Below are 22699 nucleotides of genomic sequence, written 5' to 3' on the forward strand. Positions count from 1 at the left end.
TCCATAGCTGGCTCTTTATCATTATTCAGGGTTCTATTCAAATGTCATCTCCTCAGAGAGGAGTTCCCTGACCTTCAATTTAAGAGAACCAGCACTGGTCCCCATCCCAACATCATGCAGACATTATACTCTACTCTTTACCTAGCTTTTTTATTATGTATCTTCCTTACTGAATGATAATCTTCTAGAGTAGGAAAATTTGTATGTCCTATTCACGTATTCTTAGTGCCTACAACTCTATCTGTAGCAGATGCTCAATGAATATCTCTTACAAGAACCAATAAACCTCCTGAAAACCACCATTATACCATATTTAAAGATAGATGATGAATTCAATATTTACTATCCTTTCCATTCCTAACCTTAATTCTTCCTTAGTTTTGGCAATTTGCTATAAGGCAAATTTAGATCTTGGTTTTAAAAATAGGAAATGAATATGATGCCAAAATTAAAGAGGAAAATATAACTGATTGTCCTCATTTTTGTAAAAAAAAAAAAAAAAATTCTTATATAACCCACTGAAAAGCTACAAATTCTAACAGTGAAAGTGTTCTTTAACTACATGTCATTATTAAATGATACTATTACCTTAATTGGAGGGCAATGAGAATGGCAAAAGTTATTGATCTTCTTCTGCAATGGAAGTTTGATCTCAGTCAATACTACACACTGTTAAGAAGAATATAAGAAATTAAATACTAGAAAATAAACAATTAGTTTGGAAAAATATACTTCTAAATCAGAAGCATTTTAGTTTGCATTATGCCAAAAACACATTACTTTTCTTATTAAAAAATACTATTCTATTGTACTCCATCCTAAGGTTAAAACCTGCAGAATTATGGGATAGCGAAAATAAAAATAACATATTTCATATTACATTAGTTGGCTTAGCTTGCTTTTACTTCATATATTCAACAGATTCACAATACAACAACTTTTGCTTTATGACAGTATCATTAGTGAAACCACCAAGTTGTTATTTTAAAATAGCAAATTATAATTGTCAATGCTTACCTTTTTATCATCACCCTGTGAGATAATGAGAGCTTTTATAATCAGATCTTATCTTAAATAACTTATAAAGGTCAAAAACTTTCCTAAGATTATTCATCTATCAAGTGGCAAAAGCAGAACTAGACTCTCAATCCAGACTTTTTCTTGCTGCTAGTTCCCATGAATTGGATAACTCACTTTCACTACAAATATCCAGGTGTGGATTTATTCTTATTTATCTAGCTCAGAATATGGTGTGCTTCCTGTAGGGAGATATTTCTCCTCCATGGGTCTCTTACTTTTTGTACATGTTTCAACTGGGTCTGCCATGAATCCAAGGCTCTTGACCATTCTTGGGCCATTTCTCAGGATTATATTTGCTTTGTGCAAGCTTACAGAATGATGTATTGATTTCCTCTGGAACAAAGAGCAAGCCTGTTTGTTGCTTGCTATGAAACAGCAGGTTTCCCAAGCTCAGTGGTCCTCTTCTCAAAAGGAACCCATTATATGTGCAGACATCCACTGAGTCCTCTGCACTAGACTAGTGGGTTTGGGGGGAAGGCAAGAGGAAATGAGGCAAATATAATATTCATACTTTTTTTTCTTTCTAAGTAGGCTCCACGTCCAGTGTGGAGCCTAACGTGGGGCCTGAATTCACGACCCTGAGATCAAGAACTGAGCTGAAATCGAATCAGACACTTAACTGACTGAACCATTCAGGTGCCTCATAATACTCATACTTCTTACCATGCTCTGAGTAATAAAGTCCTGAGTCTCTGACCCAGGAATCTCATGTTTTCTGCCAGCAACCAATAATAGTAACAGGCTAACTTACTAAATTTGTAAACAGAATAAAATCAAATCTTAGACTCATCATTCACTGAATCTAATTTGTGTTTTATCAATGCTGGAAAATTCTCAGCCAAAATTTTTTCGAATATTTGCTCTTTTCTAATACTCTCCTTCTGGAAATCTAATCTCATGAATCTCTGTGATTAAATTACAGAGAAAATCAGGGTCCACCTAATCACTTTTAAAACATCTAGGTGTTGAGAAGTAGACTGAATGTTGATCTGCACTTTTTATTCCTCTGCAATCGGATTATACATCATCCTTTGCCCATCGCCTTAGAAGAGCAGAGTGTACTTTCCTGCTCCTCAACTTTGGGCTTGACCATGTGACTTGCTTTGGCCCATGAAATATTAATGGGAGTAACATGAACGGAAGCTTGAAATGTGTTTAGATAGTTGGACTTGCCCTTTTGCATTTCTTTTATTGCCGTGACACCATGTTCTTGGTGGCCGCCTCGTTCTAGAAGAGAGGCATATGGAACAAAACACAGACTCTGCAATTTGAGTTCAGCCTAGAACAGCTGAACTCCAACCGACATGCAGATGCAGAAGAAAGAAATACATGTTGCTAGAAACCACTGAGTTTTGGGTAGTTTTTTATGAACATTACTGTGAAAGTAGCTGGGTTTCCACATGTATATGGTCATTAGTCAAATGTAATGGTTTTGTCAGTAATTCTGAGCCCCTTTCCCTAAAATGGAGCATTTGAAAGGTATTACTCCAAAGAAAGTCTTTTATCCTAAAATTTTCTGTTCTGCTCAAGAGACTAGGTTTAATTAATTATATACTACAATAATACTTAACAATCTGCCTTGTAATCTGTCAATAACATCTAATATAAAATAGAGTACCAACCTGGTATTTATCTAAGAAGGAGAGATCTGTGGTTTCATTTAAAGGAACAGAAGATGATGTGACATGAACGTATGGATTTAGTTCTGCAATATGTTGAAGTACAGCTTCAGCCCTAAAAAAAAAAAAAAAAAAAAAGACTTTTACAATTCTTTCGTTCAATAACCCAATCCCTCATACTTGGGACACTTTGACGATATCAGAGAAACCTGAATGTTAGAAAATTTCAATGAAAATTTAACCAACTATACAGGAAGAAAGAAGGTAAGACTTATCTTTACAGAAAACTATATAATCTTGAGATGTAGTATACTGTCATATATCCATAGTAAGCCATATAATCTCAAAGTGTACCCCTATGGTTCCAAGCTCATTACGTCTTTTAATAATTCAGGATTAATAATGACGTTTAACAATCTTAAATTCATTTCTAGGTAGCAATATGAATATCTTAAAAATTTCACAAATATAAAGAATTAAAAAGTATATGTTAACACTTATTTTCTATGGTGATGTGAATTTATGGTGATGAGTCCACAGTTCTGTTCTGGGCACAGAAAATATTCTAAGTAATTGCAAGAGTAAAAAAAAATCCTACAAAAATACATCAAAATATCCTATCTTCACCTGTTTCTCATATTAACAACATCATCTTCACAGAGAAAGAAGTTGGTTCCTAGATCCCATGTTTGGCATTTTTCTGTATCATGAATGGTAAGTGCCTTCGAAAAAGAGAAAAATCTCTGTTAAAGTCAGGAATAAGACAACTATCTCCAATACCATTTATATTGTATCAGAATTATCCTGTGTAATTAGACAATACAAAGTAATTAAAAGCTTAAGAATTGGGAAGGATATAAAGTTGGATTCATTCACAGAAGGTATGACCATATATATCTGGAAACCCAGGAAAATTAATGAAAAAACTACTTTAACCCTTAAGAGAATTTTAATTTAGGAAAGTAGCATGTTATATTAATCAAAATACAAAAAATCAAAAGAACTCACAAACATTTCCAAATGCTCTAGGTTCAAAGTAAGATAACAAGATGACTAACCGGAAAGAACATTTTTAACTTATATTAGAGATCTTACAGAAAATGGGGCAAGGTATAGGAACGGGGAGTATACTGAAAAAGAAATGCATATGGTCCTCTAAAGTATTTAAGCAGGTTCAACCCTGTTCAAGAATGGAATACCTTAGCTCATTCATCAGAATGTCATAAATCCAAAAGTTTGATAATATACTCTATTGGTGAATGAGGTGAATCAGGCATTCTATTATTGGTGGGAATGTAGAGTGGAATAACCTCAATGGAAAATAATTTGGCAATCTCTAGCAAAATGTGTTTTATTCTTTGACACAGCAATCCCACTTTTAAGAATCTATCACAAAGACACACTGGGAAAGCTACGAAAAGACATTAAGTACAAGAGTATTAACTGTAGCACTATTTTTAATAGAAAAGACCCAAAGATAATAAAAATGTCCACCAATAAGGAACTGGGTAATTATATATGATACATCCATACAATGTATATCCATGCAGCTATAAAAAAAGAGTGAAATATATATATTTATCATTAGGGAGTAATCCCAGGATATGTTGTTAAGTGATAAGGAGCAAGGTGGAGGCAAGTATGGCACTTCATCTAAGAAAGGCATGTGGGATAAATATGTATACATACCCATATACAGATTGCATATGTGTATGTATGCATTTGCTTATATTTAAAAACATGAAAAAAAGGTGGGCAATCTAATAAGGGAAGGAGGGAATTGAGTAGAGAGAAGGTAGACTTATCTGAATAAACCTTGCTTTATAATTTCTACTTTGTCTTTTTTTTTTGAGAGAGTGAGAGAATGTGGCTGGGGGCGGGGGGTTGGGGGCATAGAGGGAGAAGCAGAGAGAGAATCTTAAGCAGGCTCCAAGCCCAGCACAGAGCCCAGGGTGGGACTTGATCTCACAACCCTGAGATCATGACCTGAGACGAAATCACAAGTTGGACATTTAACCGACTGAACCACCCAGGCGCCCCTATAAGTTCTACTTTGAATCATGTAAGTCTTATAACAGTAAAAGTACGTTAAATTTAAAAAAGTGATCCCTAAAAATCCACTACTACTACTTTCTAAACAGTAGTTAATTTGCCTGCCAAATCTAGATGGGATTCTTCCTAAGGATAAAAAAGAAAATCATAAAGTGATTTCAATAATTATATTGTTATTAAAAATACTGAAATTGTTATGCTGAAGTTATGTCATAAATAGGTATAATATAATATAGGATAAAACAAATACATAATTAGGTCCATGTCATTAAGACTCAAACCCTTAGAGTAAGACAAGAGATACAAATACAAAATAACAAAATTAAAGAGGTAGATACGCTATCATCCTAAACATGAAACTCAGAAATTTCAGTGTTCACTCATGATGAATTTTCTAGCTCTGTCCACGGAAAAGACTTTACCATCAGTGACAAAGACTACTAGGGTTGTATCAAAAGGACTCCAGAACTTGATGAAGATCCCAATAAGCAAAGATGAAATGATTTAAGCATCAACGAGAATAATAACTACACTGGATCAAAACAAATCATATATATTCAAATCCACATTTATCATGATGTTCATGTACACACACAGGCCACACAAGTTCACTAGTTACTGTTGGGGGATGATAGGAACTACTGATTTTGAAACCTGGTAAATAAAGGGTGAAAAAAAAATCAAGTATTTATCCTGCCTTTTATGCATGTACAAACTACACTTTAGTGAAACCAAATATGTGATGGAGAATTGTCTAAAATATTATTCCAGCTAAGAAATCAAAAAGAAATGACAGAATTAGAATATCATTATCCTTAATGAAATAATGAATCTAGGCAATGATCATTAATAGCTAGTAATAATCATAAAAACAAGGCCAGCAGATTATGATTTCCTCCTGATGAGAAAACATAAAATTATCTGTGAAGCAACAGTGCCAAAACAATCAAATCTGAATTTGAATCTCTGGATAGAACTACCAGTTTACAGGAAATACAAGGGCAGAGGTATATGTGATAAATGACCTGGTTTCATTTACAAGTACATTCTAAGGGGAAAAAAAATCAGGGAAGGGAAATCTGTACATCGAAAGAAATCAAATTCAGTATATGACTTGACTTGGATCCCGATTAGAACCAAAAAATAAAATTTTCATAAGACAATTGGGAAAATTTGAACTCTAACTAGATATCTGATGATTGAGGTAGGCAAGCTATAATTTAGCCCCAATGACTCCCAATTCCTGTTTCTCAGGCCTTCGTGTAATTCCTTTTCCTTACATTCATAAACTAGTGAATTGCTTTTACCAAACAAGCATAGATAATGGAATGTCACTTCTGAAATTAGGTTACAAAAGACTGATTTGTTTTGCTAATACATTTCCTTTCTTGTCTTCTTGCTAGCTTACTCTGATGAAGCAGACTGCCATATTGTGAGCTGTCCTATGGAAAGGGTCACATTTCAAGGAACTGAGGGTAACCTCCAACCAAGAGCCAGCAAGGAAATGAAGTAGGAATATGAAGTGGAACAGCCTTGCCAGTGAATCCTGTCAATCACTATGTGAGCGAACTTGGGAAGCAGATTCTTTCCTTAGCCTGGAGATGACTGCAGCCCTGCCAATATCGTGATTGGAGCCTCATGAGAGATCCTCAAACAGAGGAACCAGCTAAGATGGCCCTGATAAATTTTAAGTTACTAAGTTTTGGGGTAATTTGTTTTCAGCAATAGCTAACTAAGACAATGCTATTAAGGAACTGGTTACATTTTTAGGTGTGAAAATGGTACTGTGGTTATGCTTTCAAAAGGCACCATTATCACTTAGAGATATATACTAATATATTTAAGGATGATATAATAGAATGTATAAGGGTTTTTTTTTTTATTAGTTTCAGAGGTAGAATTTAGTGATTCATCAGTTGCAAATAATACGCAGTGCTCATTACAGCAAGTGCCCTCCTTAATGCCCATCACATAATTATCCCCCCTCTTCCCCCCTCCAGCAACCTCAGTTTGTTTCACAGAGTTCAGGGTCTCTTATGGTTTGTCTCCTCCTCAATTTTCATCTTATTTTATTTTTCCTTCCCTTCCCCTATGTGGATGTCTGAGTTTTATATCAAAATAATTTGGTGGTTGGGCAACAGTGGAGAATGGGAAAGAGATAACATGGAACAAATTTGTCTATGAGCAGGTAATTGCAGCTGCATGATGGATACATGGGGTTTTGTTAAGACTATTCTACTGTCATATAATTTTGAAATTTTCTGTAATAGTTTTTTTAAAAGGAGGAAAATACAGCATTAAAACAATTTTGCTACTAAATGAAGAAGCAGCAATAATTAGGCCAAAGTGTAAACAATATTACCACTAAGGATGAGCAAAAAAAAAAAAAGTTCACAACAAACACTTATTTTAACCAAGGACATTTACTCACTTACCTTAATTCCTGCAAGAACAAGATTCTTTGCTATGAAGGAAAAAGAGAAAGGAATAGCTTAATATTAAGAACATATATTAGACAGTTTTGATGGAGCTTGGTCACATCTCTGACTGGATAATTTTAACTTTTTTACTACCTAAGAAATACAAGTTCCTTAGAAAATGCAGACAAACAAAAAGGAAAAAGTTAAATTTTCTATCATACCACACTGAGGTATAATACACTAAAATTTTAGTGTATTATTTCAGACAGGCTGTTATAAATATATGTGTGTGTGCTCTATCATAATGAATTAAAGATACAGAAATGAAAAAAAAACAAAGATAGAGAAATGATCATTAATGGCTATTATCACAACAAAGAGAAGCAAAAGAGTCATTACTGGTTCCTTGTGGAAGAATATTAACAGTATATAGTGTTATAGTGAAATAGTGTTGTCAAGGGGTGCCTGGGTGGCTCAGTTGGTTAAGTGTCTGCCTTTGACTCAGGTCATGATCCCAAGGTCCTGGGACTGAGCCCCAGGTCAGGCTCCTTGCTCAGTGGGGAGCCTGCTCCTCCCTCTGCTCCTCCTCCTTGCTCCTGCTTGCTCTCCCTCTCAAATAAGTAAGTAAATCATAAAAAAAAAAAAAAAAAAAGAAAGAAAAGAAATAGTGTTGCCAAAAGAATCAAAACTGAATCTTCTCAAGGGTTTGGATCTAACTTCCTTTATAGGGAATAATATATACAAGGGAAAGAAATTAAATTCTTTAACTTACATTGCTCAAAGTGTCATATAAAATTATGAATAAAAATACTACTTACCAATTTCCAAACCAAGACCGCCCATACCACTTAAGAAAACATGGGACTTGGCCATCTTCTGCATTGCTGTGTCTCCAAGAACGTACCTCTGTCGACTATAGGTAAAACACAATAAAAAACAAATTATTTCACCCAAATTACATATCCTTTAAGGTTGTTTGCAAATGAATAGCCTAGCAACTAGAACCTGCCACAGACCTGTTTTGGATCACTTGCACAGTGTTTAATGTTTCTAAATTAACTGCCAAATATATGACATATTCTGAAAAAACTGAAGATCTGGCACCACCTTCTCGCATAGCAACAAACAGATGGAGTTGAGTAGGAGTTGTCCTGTTTAGATAGGGAGGATTATGTCTCTAGACTTGCCACAGTTCCCATCCTGCTCCTTTCATTTACTACCTCAGGGGCCACTACAGGCATCTGAGTTTGTTATCTCCACTTTAAGCCTTTACTGTAAACAGGATTTCTGAGACAAAAAAATTGGTTCCCTTCTTGGAGTTTAGATGACTTATAGCAGTTTTCTATTATTTTATTTATTTCTTTTCATAAGTAATATCTACGCCCAACATAGGGCTCACTCACACTGCCGACCTCAAGATCAAGAGTCGCATGCTTTATCAATTGAGCCAGCCAGGTGCCCCCAAACATTACTTTAAATATAAATGCTGATAAAGTATGTAAGGGATCTTATTAAGCCATCCATATTAATAGCCACAAGGTAGCATCAGAACGGAAATTTAAAAAAATACGCATTGGCTATTTAAAAAAGTCAGATACAATAATAAAGGCAACAGAAAGTTAATTTGAAAGAACAGTGATAAACTTGATGCTGTACCAAGTTTTTGAAGATAATGGACATTCCAATGGATTCTTGCAATCACTGAAAGATGAGTTAAGTACAGATAACTAAACCCCTTGGTTTACAAGACTTTTTTTGGAATTCACAACATACATGCTGGCTTAATGTATGTTTGTTTAGTATATATATATATATATAGATGTTTACTTGATTTCTGTATTTCAGCTATTTATATTCAATTTAAAAGCCTGAAAAGGGTTTTCTTATCTAGTCAGAAGAAACTTTATAAACATAAGCTATTATTTCCTTCCTTATTCCTTATTTACTTATTATTTATTTATTTATTTGATACAGAGAGAGAGAGAGAGAGAACAAGCAGGGGGAGTGGGAGAGGGAGAAGCAGGCTCCCTGCTGAGCAGGGAGCCCGATGCGGGGCTCGATCCCAGGACCCTGGGATCACGACCTGAACCCAAGGCAGATGCTTAACCAACTGAGCCATCCAAGCACCCTCCTTCCTTATTCCTGCAAAATATAATAAAACCTAAACTTTTCTTTTTAAATCAGTATTTACCATTTCTTTTTCAGAGATCCAAACCATCCATTTATTCATCAAAAATTTGCTGAACATCTACTATGGTATGTACAGAATTGTGTATTATATAGTCTTGCCACCCTTATTTGTGTAACCCTAAGCAATATATTTAAGTTTTGTCTGTTTTGGAACTTTATATAAACGGAATCATTTTGAATATTGTCTTCTGTGTCATGCCTCTTTTGAATAATATTGTATTTATGAGATTTATTTATTATCAATGCATGTGGTTATTCATTAATTTTCAGTTGTTTTATTCTATTGTACTGTACTATTCTATTGTAATAACATACCATAATTTAACTATTCTATAGTTTTGTAGCATGGCTTTTTTTTAAAAAGTTTATTTATTTATTTAGTAATCTCTATACTCAATGTGGGGCTCAAACTCAAAACCCTGAGATCAAGAGTCGCATGCTCGTCTGACTGAGCCAGCGAGGCACCCCTGCTAATCTATAGCTTTGGACAGTTACTTATAGTGAGACTATGAGCATTCTTAGATATGTCTCATGATACACATGTATATGTAGCAGTTTCTACAGATCTATTTATAGCATAATATATCTAGGAGAAGAAATGCAGGGATAACTTTATTAGATAATGCCAAACTTTTTCTGAAGTGTACCAAATAACTCTCCTCCTGCAGTATATCAAAGTCCCTGTAGTTTCACATCTTTAATGTGTAGGAAAAGTTAACAGCAGGGCTGGTCATTGGCCTGCTTACAAGGCTAGCCTTGGCTGGTGTCTTCTATTTTCTTTTTTCCTAATTTCCTGAAATAAAAACTTTAATTAGTTTTCAGGTTTTCTTTTCTAAAATACACATGTAAAACTTGAACTGATCTTAAACAGCATCCCAAGTTTTGATACACAGTACTTCATTATTATTTTCCAGTTTTAATTATGATTCTTTTTTGACTTATGGGTTAATCTGAAGTATATTTTTAAGCTTCTAATTTCATGGGGAATATTCTAGCTATCTTTTGTGTTAGTTACTTCTAGCCTAAATGCATTGTGAATAGATCTATATGATTTCATTTTTTAATATTTGAGAATTTGCAAATGTTGCAAATATTCCATGGGCTCTCAAAACAGAATGTACTCAACAGTTGGTTAGATATTCTTTATATATACAATTATATTAATTTTAATAACCATGTTGATGAATTCTATACCCACTCTGATTTTTTTGTCTGCTTGTTCTCTTGATTACTAAAAGCAATATTTAAACCCCTTCACCAATACAATGGTAAATTTGTCTGTTCTTGTATATCAGTACCTTAACAGTGCTGACATGTAATAACTGCTAACACTGAGTGTTTATTATGCACCACATATTGTTTTAGTGTTTTACTTGTATTAACTCATTTAATCCTCACAAAATTCTACAAGTTCTATTATTATTATTCCATTTTTATGGAAAGGAAAACTTGAACACAGAGAAATTAAATAATTTATAAATAGTGGAGGTAAGACTCAATTCAGGCAGTCTGGCCTTAGCATCCATACTTTTATTAAAATTAAATGCATTTTTTTTTTTAGATTTTATTTATTTATTTGAGAGAGAGAGAGAGAGCACAAGCAGGGGGAGTGGGAGAGTGAGGAGCAGGCTCCCAGCTGAGCAGGGAGCCCCATGTGGGGCTTGATCCCTGGACGCTGGGTTCATGACCTGAGCTGAAGGCAGCCGCTAAACCGAGTGAGCCACCCACGTGCCCCAGCATCCATACTCTTACCCATTATGCTACAATGCATGTAGATTAAGAAAGTCAAATCATTCTAATAAAGTTCATTGGAGGAATAAAAAAAAAGAAAAATCAGTTCCCTGACCTAACTCTTCCATACCCAGATTCCTATACACCAAAGGCAACCACTCTTAATTCTTCCAGTTGTTTCTTCTAATATTTACCCCCTTTTTTCCAGTAATATGTTTATATTTTCATTTCTTGATTTTTCAGTTTTATATATAACATATTAACTTCCTACTAACATGAAAAGTCTTTCTGAAATACAAATCTGGTCAAATCATTCCCCTGCTTTAAAAACTCCAATGGTTTCCTATTTCTCTTATGATACAATCTAGATTCTAATATTAGTCACAAGGCCATTCATAAGCTAGTCTCTGCTTGCCTCTCTAGTCTCATCTTTTGTCACTCCTCCATCAAACTCCATGCTCCAAGTGGACTAAAGGTTTTCAGTTCCTCAAACATGGTGTGTTGTCTTTGGCCATTAGATATTTTTCGGGAGTATTCCTCCCCTCAATATTTTCTGCCTGAAAAACTTGTACTCATCCTCCAGTCTCAGCTTATACATTACTTTCCCCCTTGATATGTCTCCCAACACCTAAACTTACTCAAGACAGTGCTGGATCATCTTTTATGTACATCCATAACATCCTACATTTGAGCTATTACAACATTTATCACAATGTGTTTTTGCTATTTGTCTATTTTTCCTAGGAGGTTGTACATTCCTTAAGGCAGGGCCTTTGCTTTATTTACTATTGTATTCTCAGTGATTAACATGGGCCTGGCACGTTATAGACACAAAAAAACAACCTGCTAAATTAATGAAATGAATTGGCACATAAGAATAAAAACAACGCGTTTATGTTCTACCTAGCAGAGGACTTAAGTCCTTCTTCCTAAGTTCAGAGTCACAGGAACTATGTTAAAAAAATGTATTTCATCTCAGACTTGTTTTCATGAATTATTTTGAAGATTACTTAGGTAAATAATGAATAACCATGACACAAATTTGGTTAAAAATGACAAAGAACTTAAAGACAAAAGGATAAAACAAAGATATATGAATCAAAGTTTTCCAAAGAATCATAAAATCTCAGACAGATTCTCAGCAGTTACCTAAATTATCTACCTTTTCAATGTTTGGCCACCAAGGGAAAGGGTACTAATTAAGTACCTACTTTGTGCTAGGCAATGTCCGGTACTCTGATAGTGACACTTAAATCCTATGAAGTTCATATTGTTAGTAAGTAGTAAAGATGGGATTTAAGGAGCCTAGAGTATAACCTCAAGCCCAGCATTGTTATATTACAGCTTACTCTATAAAGCAGATACTCAAAATATCAGTGAAGTATCCAGTGGAAAGAAATTACCAAGGTTATCGACTCTACTTTTAGAGAGCCCTATTCATTAAAGATTCTCTGTTTCTGGAAGGTATGATATCTCCCTACACTTTTCATCCACTAGTCCTAATTTTACCTCCTTGGGGCCATAGGGAACTCGTCTAATCCCTCTTCGATGTGACAGCACTTCAAACATTTGAAGATGGTATTCAGGTTCCAGAGCCTTCTCTCTCCAGGTCTAACAAAGCTTAAAAGCAAGCTTTGAAAAAATAAAACTGTTTTCAAGTAATTTCACTGTGTCTCTCAACAAAGCTCAAGAATATTTAAAGGAATTCAAAATGATGCAGCACCCAAAAAGGTAAACTTCACAATGTCTGGCATATATTAAAAAATTACCAGGTATGCAAATAAGTGGAGAAATACAATTCATAATGAATAGAAAAACTGACAATAGAACAGACTTAGATTATAGACTTTATATACAAATATGCTGAAATAATTATAAATATAATCCATATGCTCAAGGTAGAGGAAAGCATGAGCAGCAAAACTTGTAGAGATAAAAACCATAATATCGAAGATGAAAAAATATACTGGATGGAATTAATAGACAACTCTGCAGAAGTGAACTTGAAGATACAGCAACAGAAACTTTCCAAAATGAAACACAGAGATTGAATAAAAACCCAAAAAGCCCAGAGCATGAATGAGTTGTGGAACAACAATTAGAATCCCTGAAAGAGACTGGAGAAAAAGAGATAAAAATATATTTAAAGATCTAATGGCTAAAATTTTTCCAGGAATACAATCAATCAACTCACAGACCACAATGTGAACAAATCGAAAAATAAGAAATATGAAGGAAACTACACCAAGGCATATCACAATTGTTTAAACCAGGGTGAAGAGATAATATTAAAAGCAATCAGAGAAAATAGGGCATATTATTTACAGAGAAAAGATAAGAATGACAATTGACTTTCTCCCAGGAAGCACTACAGATCAGAAACGGTGGCCCAACATTTTAAAAGCACTGAAAGGAAAAAAACTGCCAATGTGGAATTCTGTACTCAATTTCAAAAAAGAACGTAGAGAGTTTTTTAGACATACAAAAACTGAAAGAATTCAATGCTGACAGACCTTCACAATAAGAAATGTTACACTAAATCCTCAGGGAGATGGAAAATGATACTAGATGGAAATCTTAACTTACACAAAGGAATAGAGAATACCACAAATGACAAATATATGGATAAATACAAAAACCCTTTCTTGTTATTTAAAAATTCTCTTTTAAAGAGTTGACTATTTAAGCCCAAAACAATAATGAATTGCAAATCTGTAACATGTAGAAGTAAAATGTAAGACAACAATGAGTGAAATCCTGGGATACGAGAAATGGAATTATATTGTTGTTACATCCCCATACCATACAGGAAGTGACAGATTATTTTAACATACACTGTAATATATTAAAGATATATGCTACATACCCTAAAGTAATCACAAAACAAAGCATAAGTATATAATATGGCAACAAAGGAGATGAAATATAATAAAAAATGCTCAACTATTAAAAAAAAACCACAGGAAAAAAGGGAAAACCAGTAAGAGATCAGACAATTAGAAAGCAAAATGGTATCACTGTTTCACATTAAATGTAAATCGTCTAAACACTCCAATTAAAAGACAAAGATTGGCAGACTGAATAAAAGAAAAACCCAACTATATTCTATTTACAAGGAGCCAAAATTTAAATACACAAATAAGAGTAAATGAGTGTAAAAAGATAAACCATGCTACCAATAACAAAGAGAAAACTGGAGTGGCTCTATTAATATTAGACAAATAGATTTCAGAACAAAGAAAACTACCAGGATAAAGAGGGCCATTTCAAAATGATAAAGGGTCAGTACATCAAGAGCACATAACAATTCTAAAAGTTTATGCACTAATAACAGAAGCTCAAACTATACAAAGCAAAAACTGACAGAACTGAAATGAGAAATGTTCAAACACAAAATGAAAGACAACATCCCTTTCTCAATAATTGGTATAAAGACTAGACAGAAAATCATTTATGATATAGAATACCTGAAAAACACGATCAATCAATTTGACATTGATAGGACAATCCAACAAACAACAGAACACACATTTTTTCAAATGCACATAGAACAATGACAAAATAGACCATATTCTATAGCAAAACACTAAAAAAAAAAAAAAATGAAGTCATGCAAAGCTTATCCACTGATACCAATGGAACTGAATTAGAGATTAAAAACAGAAAGATCTCTGAAAATCTCTCAATATTTGGAAGCCAAATAATACACTTTTAAATGACCTATGAGTCAAAAAAAAAAAAAAAATCAAAAAAAGTTATAAAGTTTTCTGAAATGAATGAAAATGAAGACATACCTGTGAGACACATAGACTGCAGTGTTTAGAGGGACATTTTTAGCATGAAATGGACATATTACTAAAGAATAAAGATCTCAAAAATTGATCATCTCAACTTCCACTTTAAGAAATTAGAAAAAGAACATCACACCAGCAATAGAAAGGATAAAAACCATTATGATCATTTCAATAGATGCAGAAAAAGCATTTGACAAAGTACAACATCCATTCATGATTAAAACTCTCAACAAAGTAGGTTTAGAGGGGAACATATCTCAACATAATAAAGACCTTATATGAAAAACCCATAGCGAACATCATACCTGAAGGGAAAAAACTGAGCTTTTCCCCTAAGGTCAGGAATAAGACAAACATATCCACTCTCACCACTTTTATTCAAACAAAGTACTAAAAGTGCTAGCCACAGCAATCAGAGAACAAAATGAAATAAAAGGCATCCAAATTGGTAAGAATTGGTAAGAAGTAAAACTTCCACTATTTGCAGATGATACGATACTATATATAGAAAACCCTAAAGATTCCACCAAAAAACTAGAACTGATACATGAATTCAGTAAAGTTGCAAGATACAAAATCAGCATACAGAAATCTGCTGCATTTCTATACACTAATAACCAAGTAGAAAAAAGAGAAATTAAGAAAAAAAATCCCACTTATAACTGCACCAAGAATAATAAAATATCTAGGAATAAACTTAACCAAAGAAGTGAAAGACCTGTACTCTGACAAGTATAAAACACCGATGAAATAAATTGAAATTAAAGACATTTCATACTCATGGACTGACAGAACAAATACTGTTAAAATATCTACACTACCAAAGCAATCTACAGATTTAGATTCCCTATCAAAATACCAACAGCATTTTTCACAGAACTACAACAAACAATCCTAAAATTTGTATGGAACCACAAAAGACTCCCAATAGCCAAAGCAATCTTGAAAAAGAAAAACAAAACTGGAGGTATCACAATTCCAGACTTCAAGTTATATTATGAAGCTGTAGTAATCAAAACTGTATGGTACTGGCACAAAAATTAAAACATGGATCAATGAAATAGAATAGAAAACCCAGAAATGACCTCACAATTATATGGTCAGTTAATCGTCAACAAAGGAGAAAAGAATATCCAATGGGAAAAAGACAACAAATAGTGATGGGAAAACTGGACAGCAACATGCAAAAGAATGAAACTGGACCATTTTCTTACACCAAACACAAAAATAAATTCAAAATGGATAAAAGACCTGAAACCATAAAAATCCTAGAAGAGAACACAGGCAGTAATGTCTCTGACACTGCCCATAGGAACATTTTTTCCAGATATGTCTCCTGAGGCAAGGGATATAAAAACAAACATAAACTCTTGGAACTACAACAAAATAAAAAGCTTCTGCACAGTGAAGGAAATAATCAACAAAACTAAAAAGCAACCTACTGAGTGGGACAAGATATTTGCAAATTACATATCTGATAAAGGGCTAGTATATAAAATATATAAAGAACTTATACAACTCAACACCCCCAAACCCCCAAATAATCCAATTTAAAAATGGTCAGAGGACACAAACAAACTTTTCTCCAAAGACAACATATAGATGGCTAACAGACACACAAAAAGTAGCTTAACATCACTCATCGTCAGGGAAATGCAAATCAAAACTACAAGGACAGATCACCTCACACCTGTCAGAATAGCTAAAATCAAAAACACAAGAAACAAGTGTTGGTGAGGATGTGGAGAAAAAGGAACCCTCAGGCACTGTTTGTGGGAATACAAGCTGGTGCAACCACTGTGGAAAACAATATGGAGGTTCCTCAGAAAGTTAAAAACAACTATCCTACTATCCATTAATCGAACGACTGGTTATTTACCCATAAAATACAAAAACACTAATTCAAAGGGATACATGCACCTGTTTCTTGCAGCATTATTTACAACAGCCAAATTATGGAAGCAGCCCAACTGTCCATCGATAGATGAATGGATAAAGAAGATGAGGTACATATATAAAATGGGATATCAGTTAGCCACGAAAAATCATGCCATTTCCTACAACATGGATAGAGCTAGAGAGTATAAGGATAAGCAGAATAAGACAGAGAAAGGCAAATACCATATGATTTCACTCAAGTGGAATTTAAGAAACAACAAATTTAAGGAAAAAAAAAAGAGACAGACTATAGAGAACAAACTGATGGTTACCAGAGGGAGGGCGTTGGGGGTGGGGAGATGGGTGAAATAGGTGATAGGTATTAAAGAGTATACTTATTCTGATGAGCACTGAATAATGTATAGAATTACTGAATCACTATACTGTACACCTAAATTAATATAACAGTTAGTTATACTAGAATTTAAATAAAAAAACTTAATTAAAAAAGAAAAGCAAATTAATATCAAAGTAAGCAGAAGAAAAATCCCAAAAAGAAAGGAAATCACCGAGATATAAAACAGAAAAATAATATGGAAAATCAATTAAACTAAAAGCTGGTTCTTTGAGATTAAAATAAAATCAATAAACCTCTAGCCAGAATGATCAGGAAAAAAGAAAAATTACTGGACCAGTAAGAGAAATGAGTGAAGGAACATCATTTCAGATTCTACAGACATTAAAAAGGGTATTCAGGGAAAATTGCAAGCAATTTTATGCCACTAAGTTCAACCACTAAGATACAAACATATTCTCCAAAAGAGACAAACTCTCAAAGCTCATTCAGAGAAAAAGGCAGTTAACTCTTAATGTTGGGGTTAGGGGTACCAACCCTCCACACAGTCAAAAATCTGTGCATAACTTCTGACTCACAAAAACTTAACTAGTAATAGCCTAGTGTTGACTGGAAGCTTTACCAGTAACAACAACAGTCAATTAACATGTTTTGTATGTTCTGTGTATTATATACCATATTCTTACAATGAAGTAAGCTATAGAAAATGTTATTAAGAAAATCATAAGGAAAATACATTTATAGTACTGTACTGTATTTATTGATACAGTAAATTATCATCTGCTTATAAGATGAATCATCTGTCAGTATCTATATCAATGCTGTCTTACATGATACAAAACACTGTAGATGTTATATGTATTATTAACATTAGACATTAAAGTAAAAAGATAAAGTGAAAAAGAATCCATATTTATTTATAAGTTTAACAATCCATGTATTAAAAACAAAGCAGAAGCAATAGGATTGCTTTTGGTAGCCTAGCATAACTGATTCAATTGCTTCATGGTAGCCTAGCTTATATACTAATGAGAAAATCTTTACAAAATTTTTATGGCATGTATTACGGTAGTCATACATCTAGACAGTATTGGAAACATTGTTACATTTTCTAAAAAACCCACTTACTTGTATTGAGAAGCTGATAAGCAGTTTCTCCAATGATGAGAGAGAAGGGGTCATATTGTAGAGTAATGCAATTCTTTGAAGGCAAAGATATGAAACAGTAAGATAACACATTAATTTTGTATTACATATTCACCTTATGCCTATGTAAGGATAGGCTAGCCACTTCTGAGTTTTGTACATGATATTCTACACAATGAATACTTAGATGATGATGATGATGACAAAAATGCCTCATTCAGTTCTTTCTGTACAGTTAATAGTTTTTCATATAAAGACACACACACACACACACAACAGATCAGTTTATTAACTGTGCAGCACAGTGATCATTTACTATTCATTAAGTGAAAGCAGATCATAAGGGTCTTCATTCTCATTACCTTCATACTGAATAGGAGGAGGAATAGGAGGGGTGGTCTTGCTGCCTCAGGGTAGCAGACGTAGAAGTGGAGGAGGGAAAAGGGTAGGCAAGAGATACAAGCACATTCAGTGTAACTTTATGGAAATACATCATGATTTGTCTGTTTTTTACTTTTTAATTTCCCTAAATTTGTTTTTATATGGTACCAATCCTCCTCCCACAATTTGCTTTAGTTTCAGTGCCCGTATCACAGATTCTGAGTCCATGTCATATAAGAAGTCAAAAGCAGTCTTAAATAACCAGAACTCTTCTGCCACATTGTCAAATGTCAATCGGTTTTCTGGCAGTGCTTCTTCATCTTCTTCCACATCACCTGGCACTGTTTTGGAAGTACTCATTTCCATCAAGTCATTTTCTGTTAATTCCTCTGGTATGGTGTCTATTAGCTCTTGAATTTCTCCAAAATCCGTATCTTGAAACCCGTCACCTGCCCCCCCCCTTTTTTTTTTTACCATATCTACAATCTCTTTCCTAATTTCCTTGATTCACTCTGTCATAAATCCTGTGAAGTCATGTACAACATCTACACACAGCTTTCTCCAGTAGGAATTTACTGTTCCGGGCCTGAATGCTTTCCTGGCATTTTCTATAATAATGGTATGTTCAATGCTGTAATCCTTCCCCAGATGTTCTCTCTATTGGGTTTCTAGCCCATGGCATTAACAATCCTTTCAATAGAGTACCATGTGTAATGAGCCTTAAAGGTCTTATGATCCCCCCCCCTCCCCCCCGATCTAGAGGCTGAATTAGAGATGTTGTATTTGGGGGCAAGTAGACCACTTTGATGCCTTTCGTATTGAACTCATAGGGTTCTGGGTGGCCAACAGCATTGTCCAATATCAAAAGAATATTAAAAGACAGTCCCTTACTGGCAAGGTACTTCCTAACTTCGGGGACAAAACATCGATGGAACCAATTCAGGATAAAGAGTTTTACGTCCAGGCCTTTTTGTTGTACAACCAAAAGACTAGCGGCTGGTGTTTACTTTTTTGCTTTAAGGCTCAAGGGTGGAGAGGGGGGTTAGCAGCTTTATAGGTAAGGGCAGTGCTAATCATAAACCCAACTGCATCTGCATAAAATAGCTGAGTTAGCCTATCCCTTCCTGCCCTAAATCTTGGTGCTTGTTTCTCTTCCTTACTAATAAATGTTCTTTGTGGCATTATTTTTTTTTCCAGAATAGGACACTTTCATCTGCGTTTAGGTAGATATTCTTTCTCCACAATGATTTTCTGAAAGGCTTTCTGGAACTCAACTGCTGCCTCTTGTTCAGCAAGTGCTTCTCCTGTTACCTTGACATTTTTTAAGCCAAGTCTCTTTCTAAATTATCAAACCATCCTTTGCTGGCATTAAATTCTCCAGCTTTAGATCCTTCACCTTCTTTTTGCTTTAGTTGTCTTATGACTTTGCTTTTTCTCAAATCATATTAAAGTGTATAAGCATGTTTTTCTTAGAGCAACTCTCATATCCACATAAAAGCTGCATTTTCAATACAAGATAAAAAGGTATTTTGCAAAAAGTACAAGGTTTTTGTGCCTGCTGGTGGACCTGCAGCTTCAGCTTCACTAACTCTTTCCCTTCCCTCTTCCCTTTCTTTCTTTCTCTTTCTCTCTCTTTCCTTTTTAACAATGGTCCTTATGTTGCATTTATTTATCTTGAAATGGCAGGCAACCACAGCTGCAGACCTCAATCTATGGTACATATCAGGTAGTTCAACTTTTTCTTGTAATGTCATGGCTTTTCTCTACTTCTAGGGAGTGCTTCCAGCATCATTAGTGACACTCTGTATGGGACCCATAGTGTTATTCAAGGTTTACAGTATTCTACTAAACACAATGAAAAATATGTGAGAACCGTGAGATCACTTTTTACTGATACACAATTTACTGAAGAGAGAAACTGTGCACACTAAGATGATTAGCATCACATGGTGTTTTAAGGGGATCCTCGCCAACACTTGAGCTTACCACAATAGCAATAGGAGGTGGCTACAAAATTATTACACTAGTACAGTATGCACTACAGTTAATTTTATGTAGTCATAATTTTTTAAGTTTTTATTTTAATTCCCATTAGTTAACATACAGTGTTATATTAGTTATGCAGTTATAATTTAATACTGCATTTTTATGTTGGTTTACCTTTCTCTTGACTACAAATGGCACCATGTATATTCTCTGTGTGTATAAGTTTTGATAAATTTTTTAAATAATAGGTTTGTGTGTATTTTATGGTAGTAAATCATAATACAGACTAGTCTCTACATATATTTTATACATTAATGACATACCTTTTTGTTAATTTTTAAGTATTTCTAGCCTGTGTGGTTTAAATTTTTTCAAACTGTTGTAAATTTTCAAAAAAATTTCCAATATATTGATTGAAAAACATCCACAAGGACCTGAGCAGTTTAAACCTATGCTAAGGGTCAACTGTATATTACGTGAATGTTATCATGTCTATTAGATGTTATATTTGTAGTTAAAAACTTTTCCACAAAGAAAACTCCAAACTCCATTGTTATTTCTACCAAAAATTTAAGGAAGAAATAATACCAATTTTACACACACTTTCTAGAAATTTGAAGAAATACTCAGCTCATTCTATGAGATCAGCATTACCCTGATATCAAAACACAAAATCATTGAATTAAAAAATACTCCACAACAATATCCCTCACATACACAGATGCAAAAATTCTTTTTTTCCATTTTTTAATTTAAGTTCAACTAATTAACATATAGAGTATTATCAGTCTCAGAGCTAGAGTTCAGTGATTTACCAGTCTTAGATAACCAGTTGCAAAGATTCTTAACAAAATTTTTATACATATATGTAAAAGTACATCATGACCAAATGGGTTTCATCCTAGAACTGGAATGCAAGGGGCATATCATAATCTAAAAGCCATCATTATAATTCACTACATTAAAAGACTAAAAGAAAATCCATATAATCACCTCAATGAATGAAGTAAAAGTATTTGACAAACTCGATACCCATTTCTGACTTAAAAAAAAAAAAAACTCTAAGCAAACCAGTAACAAAAGGAAATTTCTTCATCCTAATAAAGGGCATCTATGAAAAACCTACAGCTAACAACATACTCCACCATGGAAGAATGAATGTTTTCCAACGAACATCAAGAACAAAGTGAGGCTGTTCACCTTTACCACTTCCACTTAACACTGTATTGGATGTTCCAACCACTGTGATAAGACAAAGAATTAAAAGGCATCTACAATGGAAAGGAGGAAGTAAAACTTCTTTATTTTCAAACAAAATGTCTGTTAGAAAATCCTATGGAGTTTACGAAAAAATTTACTAGAACTAGGGGGTAAGTTTAGCAGGCTTGCTGGATAAGAATAATTATTCAAAAATCAATTGAGCTTGAATTTAAGAATAATGAATAACTGGTAATTGAAATTTAAAAATGACCATTTACAACAGTATAAAAATGCAAATTACTTAGGGATAAATTTGATAAAAGCTGCGCAAGATCTCTGCACTGTTAATTATATAACACTACTAGGAGACACTAAAGAAATAAATTGACATACGGTGTTTATTAATGGATCTTAAATTCAATACTGTCAAAATGTTGACATTCCCAAAATTGAACTACAGATTCAACACAAACGCAAACAAAATTCCAGTAGGATTTTTTTTAAAGAATCAACAAGCTGATTCTCAAATGTATGTGGACGTTCAAAGGACACAGAAGACCCAAACTAACTCTGCTAAAGAAGATCAAAGTTGGAGGAATTACACTCCCAGATTCCAAGATTTATGACAGGGCTATAGTAAGCAAGGCAGTGTGTGATGTTGTTGTAAAGTGAAACACAGAGATTACTGAAAAAGAAGATTCCAGAAATAAATCAACAGATATATACTCTATTGAATTCTGCCAAAGACAGAGACCCAGGGAATTCAAAGAGGATGGATAACCTTCAACTGGGGTGCTAAAACATTAGTGCTATATGGAAAAAAATAAAACTCTGACCTTCACCTCACATTATAAAAAAATTAACTTA

At 34.0% G+C, this 22699-nt stretch overlaps 1 protein-coding gene across 3 annotated transcripts in view; it reads right to left on the reverse strand.

Moving 5' to 3' along the window:
* The window catches only part of UBA6 (ubiquitin like modifier activating enzyme 6), an 82882-nt gene that overhangs the window by 51643 nt on the left and 8540 nt on the right, over nt 1-22699 (reverse strand). For 2 of the 3 annotated variants that reach the window (XM_032400490.1, XM_032400488.1), the window contains exons 3-7: nt 7990-8084; nt 7187-7215; nt 3327-3421; nt 2703-2814; nt 589-669 (exon numbers count right to left, since the gene is read on the reverse strand). In XM_032400490.1, the coding sequence (XP_032256381.1) occupies nt 589-669; nt 2703-2814; nt 3327-3421; nt 7187-7215; nt 7990-8084 (412 nt within the window). Of the gene's footprint in view, nt 1-588; nt 670-2702; nt 2815-3326; nt 3422-7186; nt 7216-7989; nt 8085-18247; nt 18321-22699 lie in introns of all 3 variants that reach the window. The other variant, XM_032400489.1, reaches the window with a different exon arrangement.

Source organism: Phoca vitulina, unplaced genomic scaffold (genome assembly GCF_004348235.1).
Source record: "Phoca vitulina isolate PV1807 unplaced genomic scaffold, GSC_HSeal_1.0 scaffold3, whole genome shotgun sequence".
Lineage (NCBI taxonomy): Eukaryota > Metazoa > Chordata > Mammalia > Carnivora > Phocidae > Phoca > Phoca vitulina.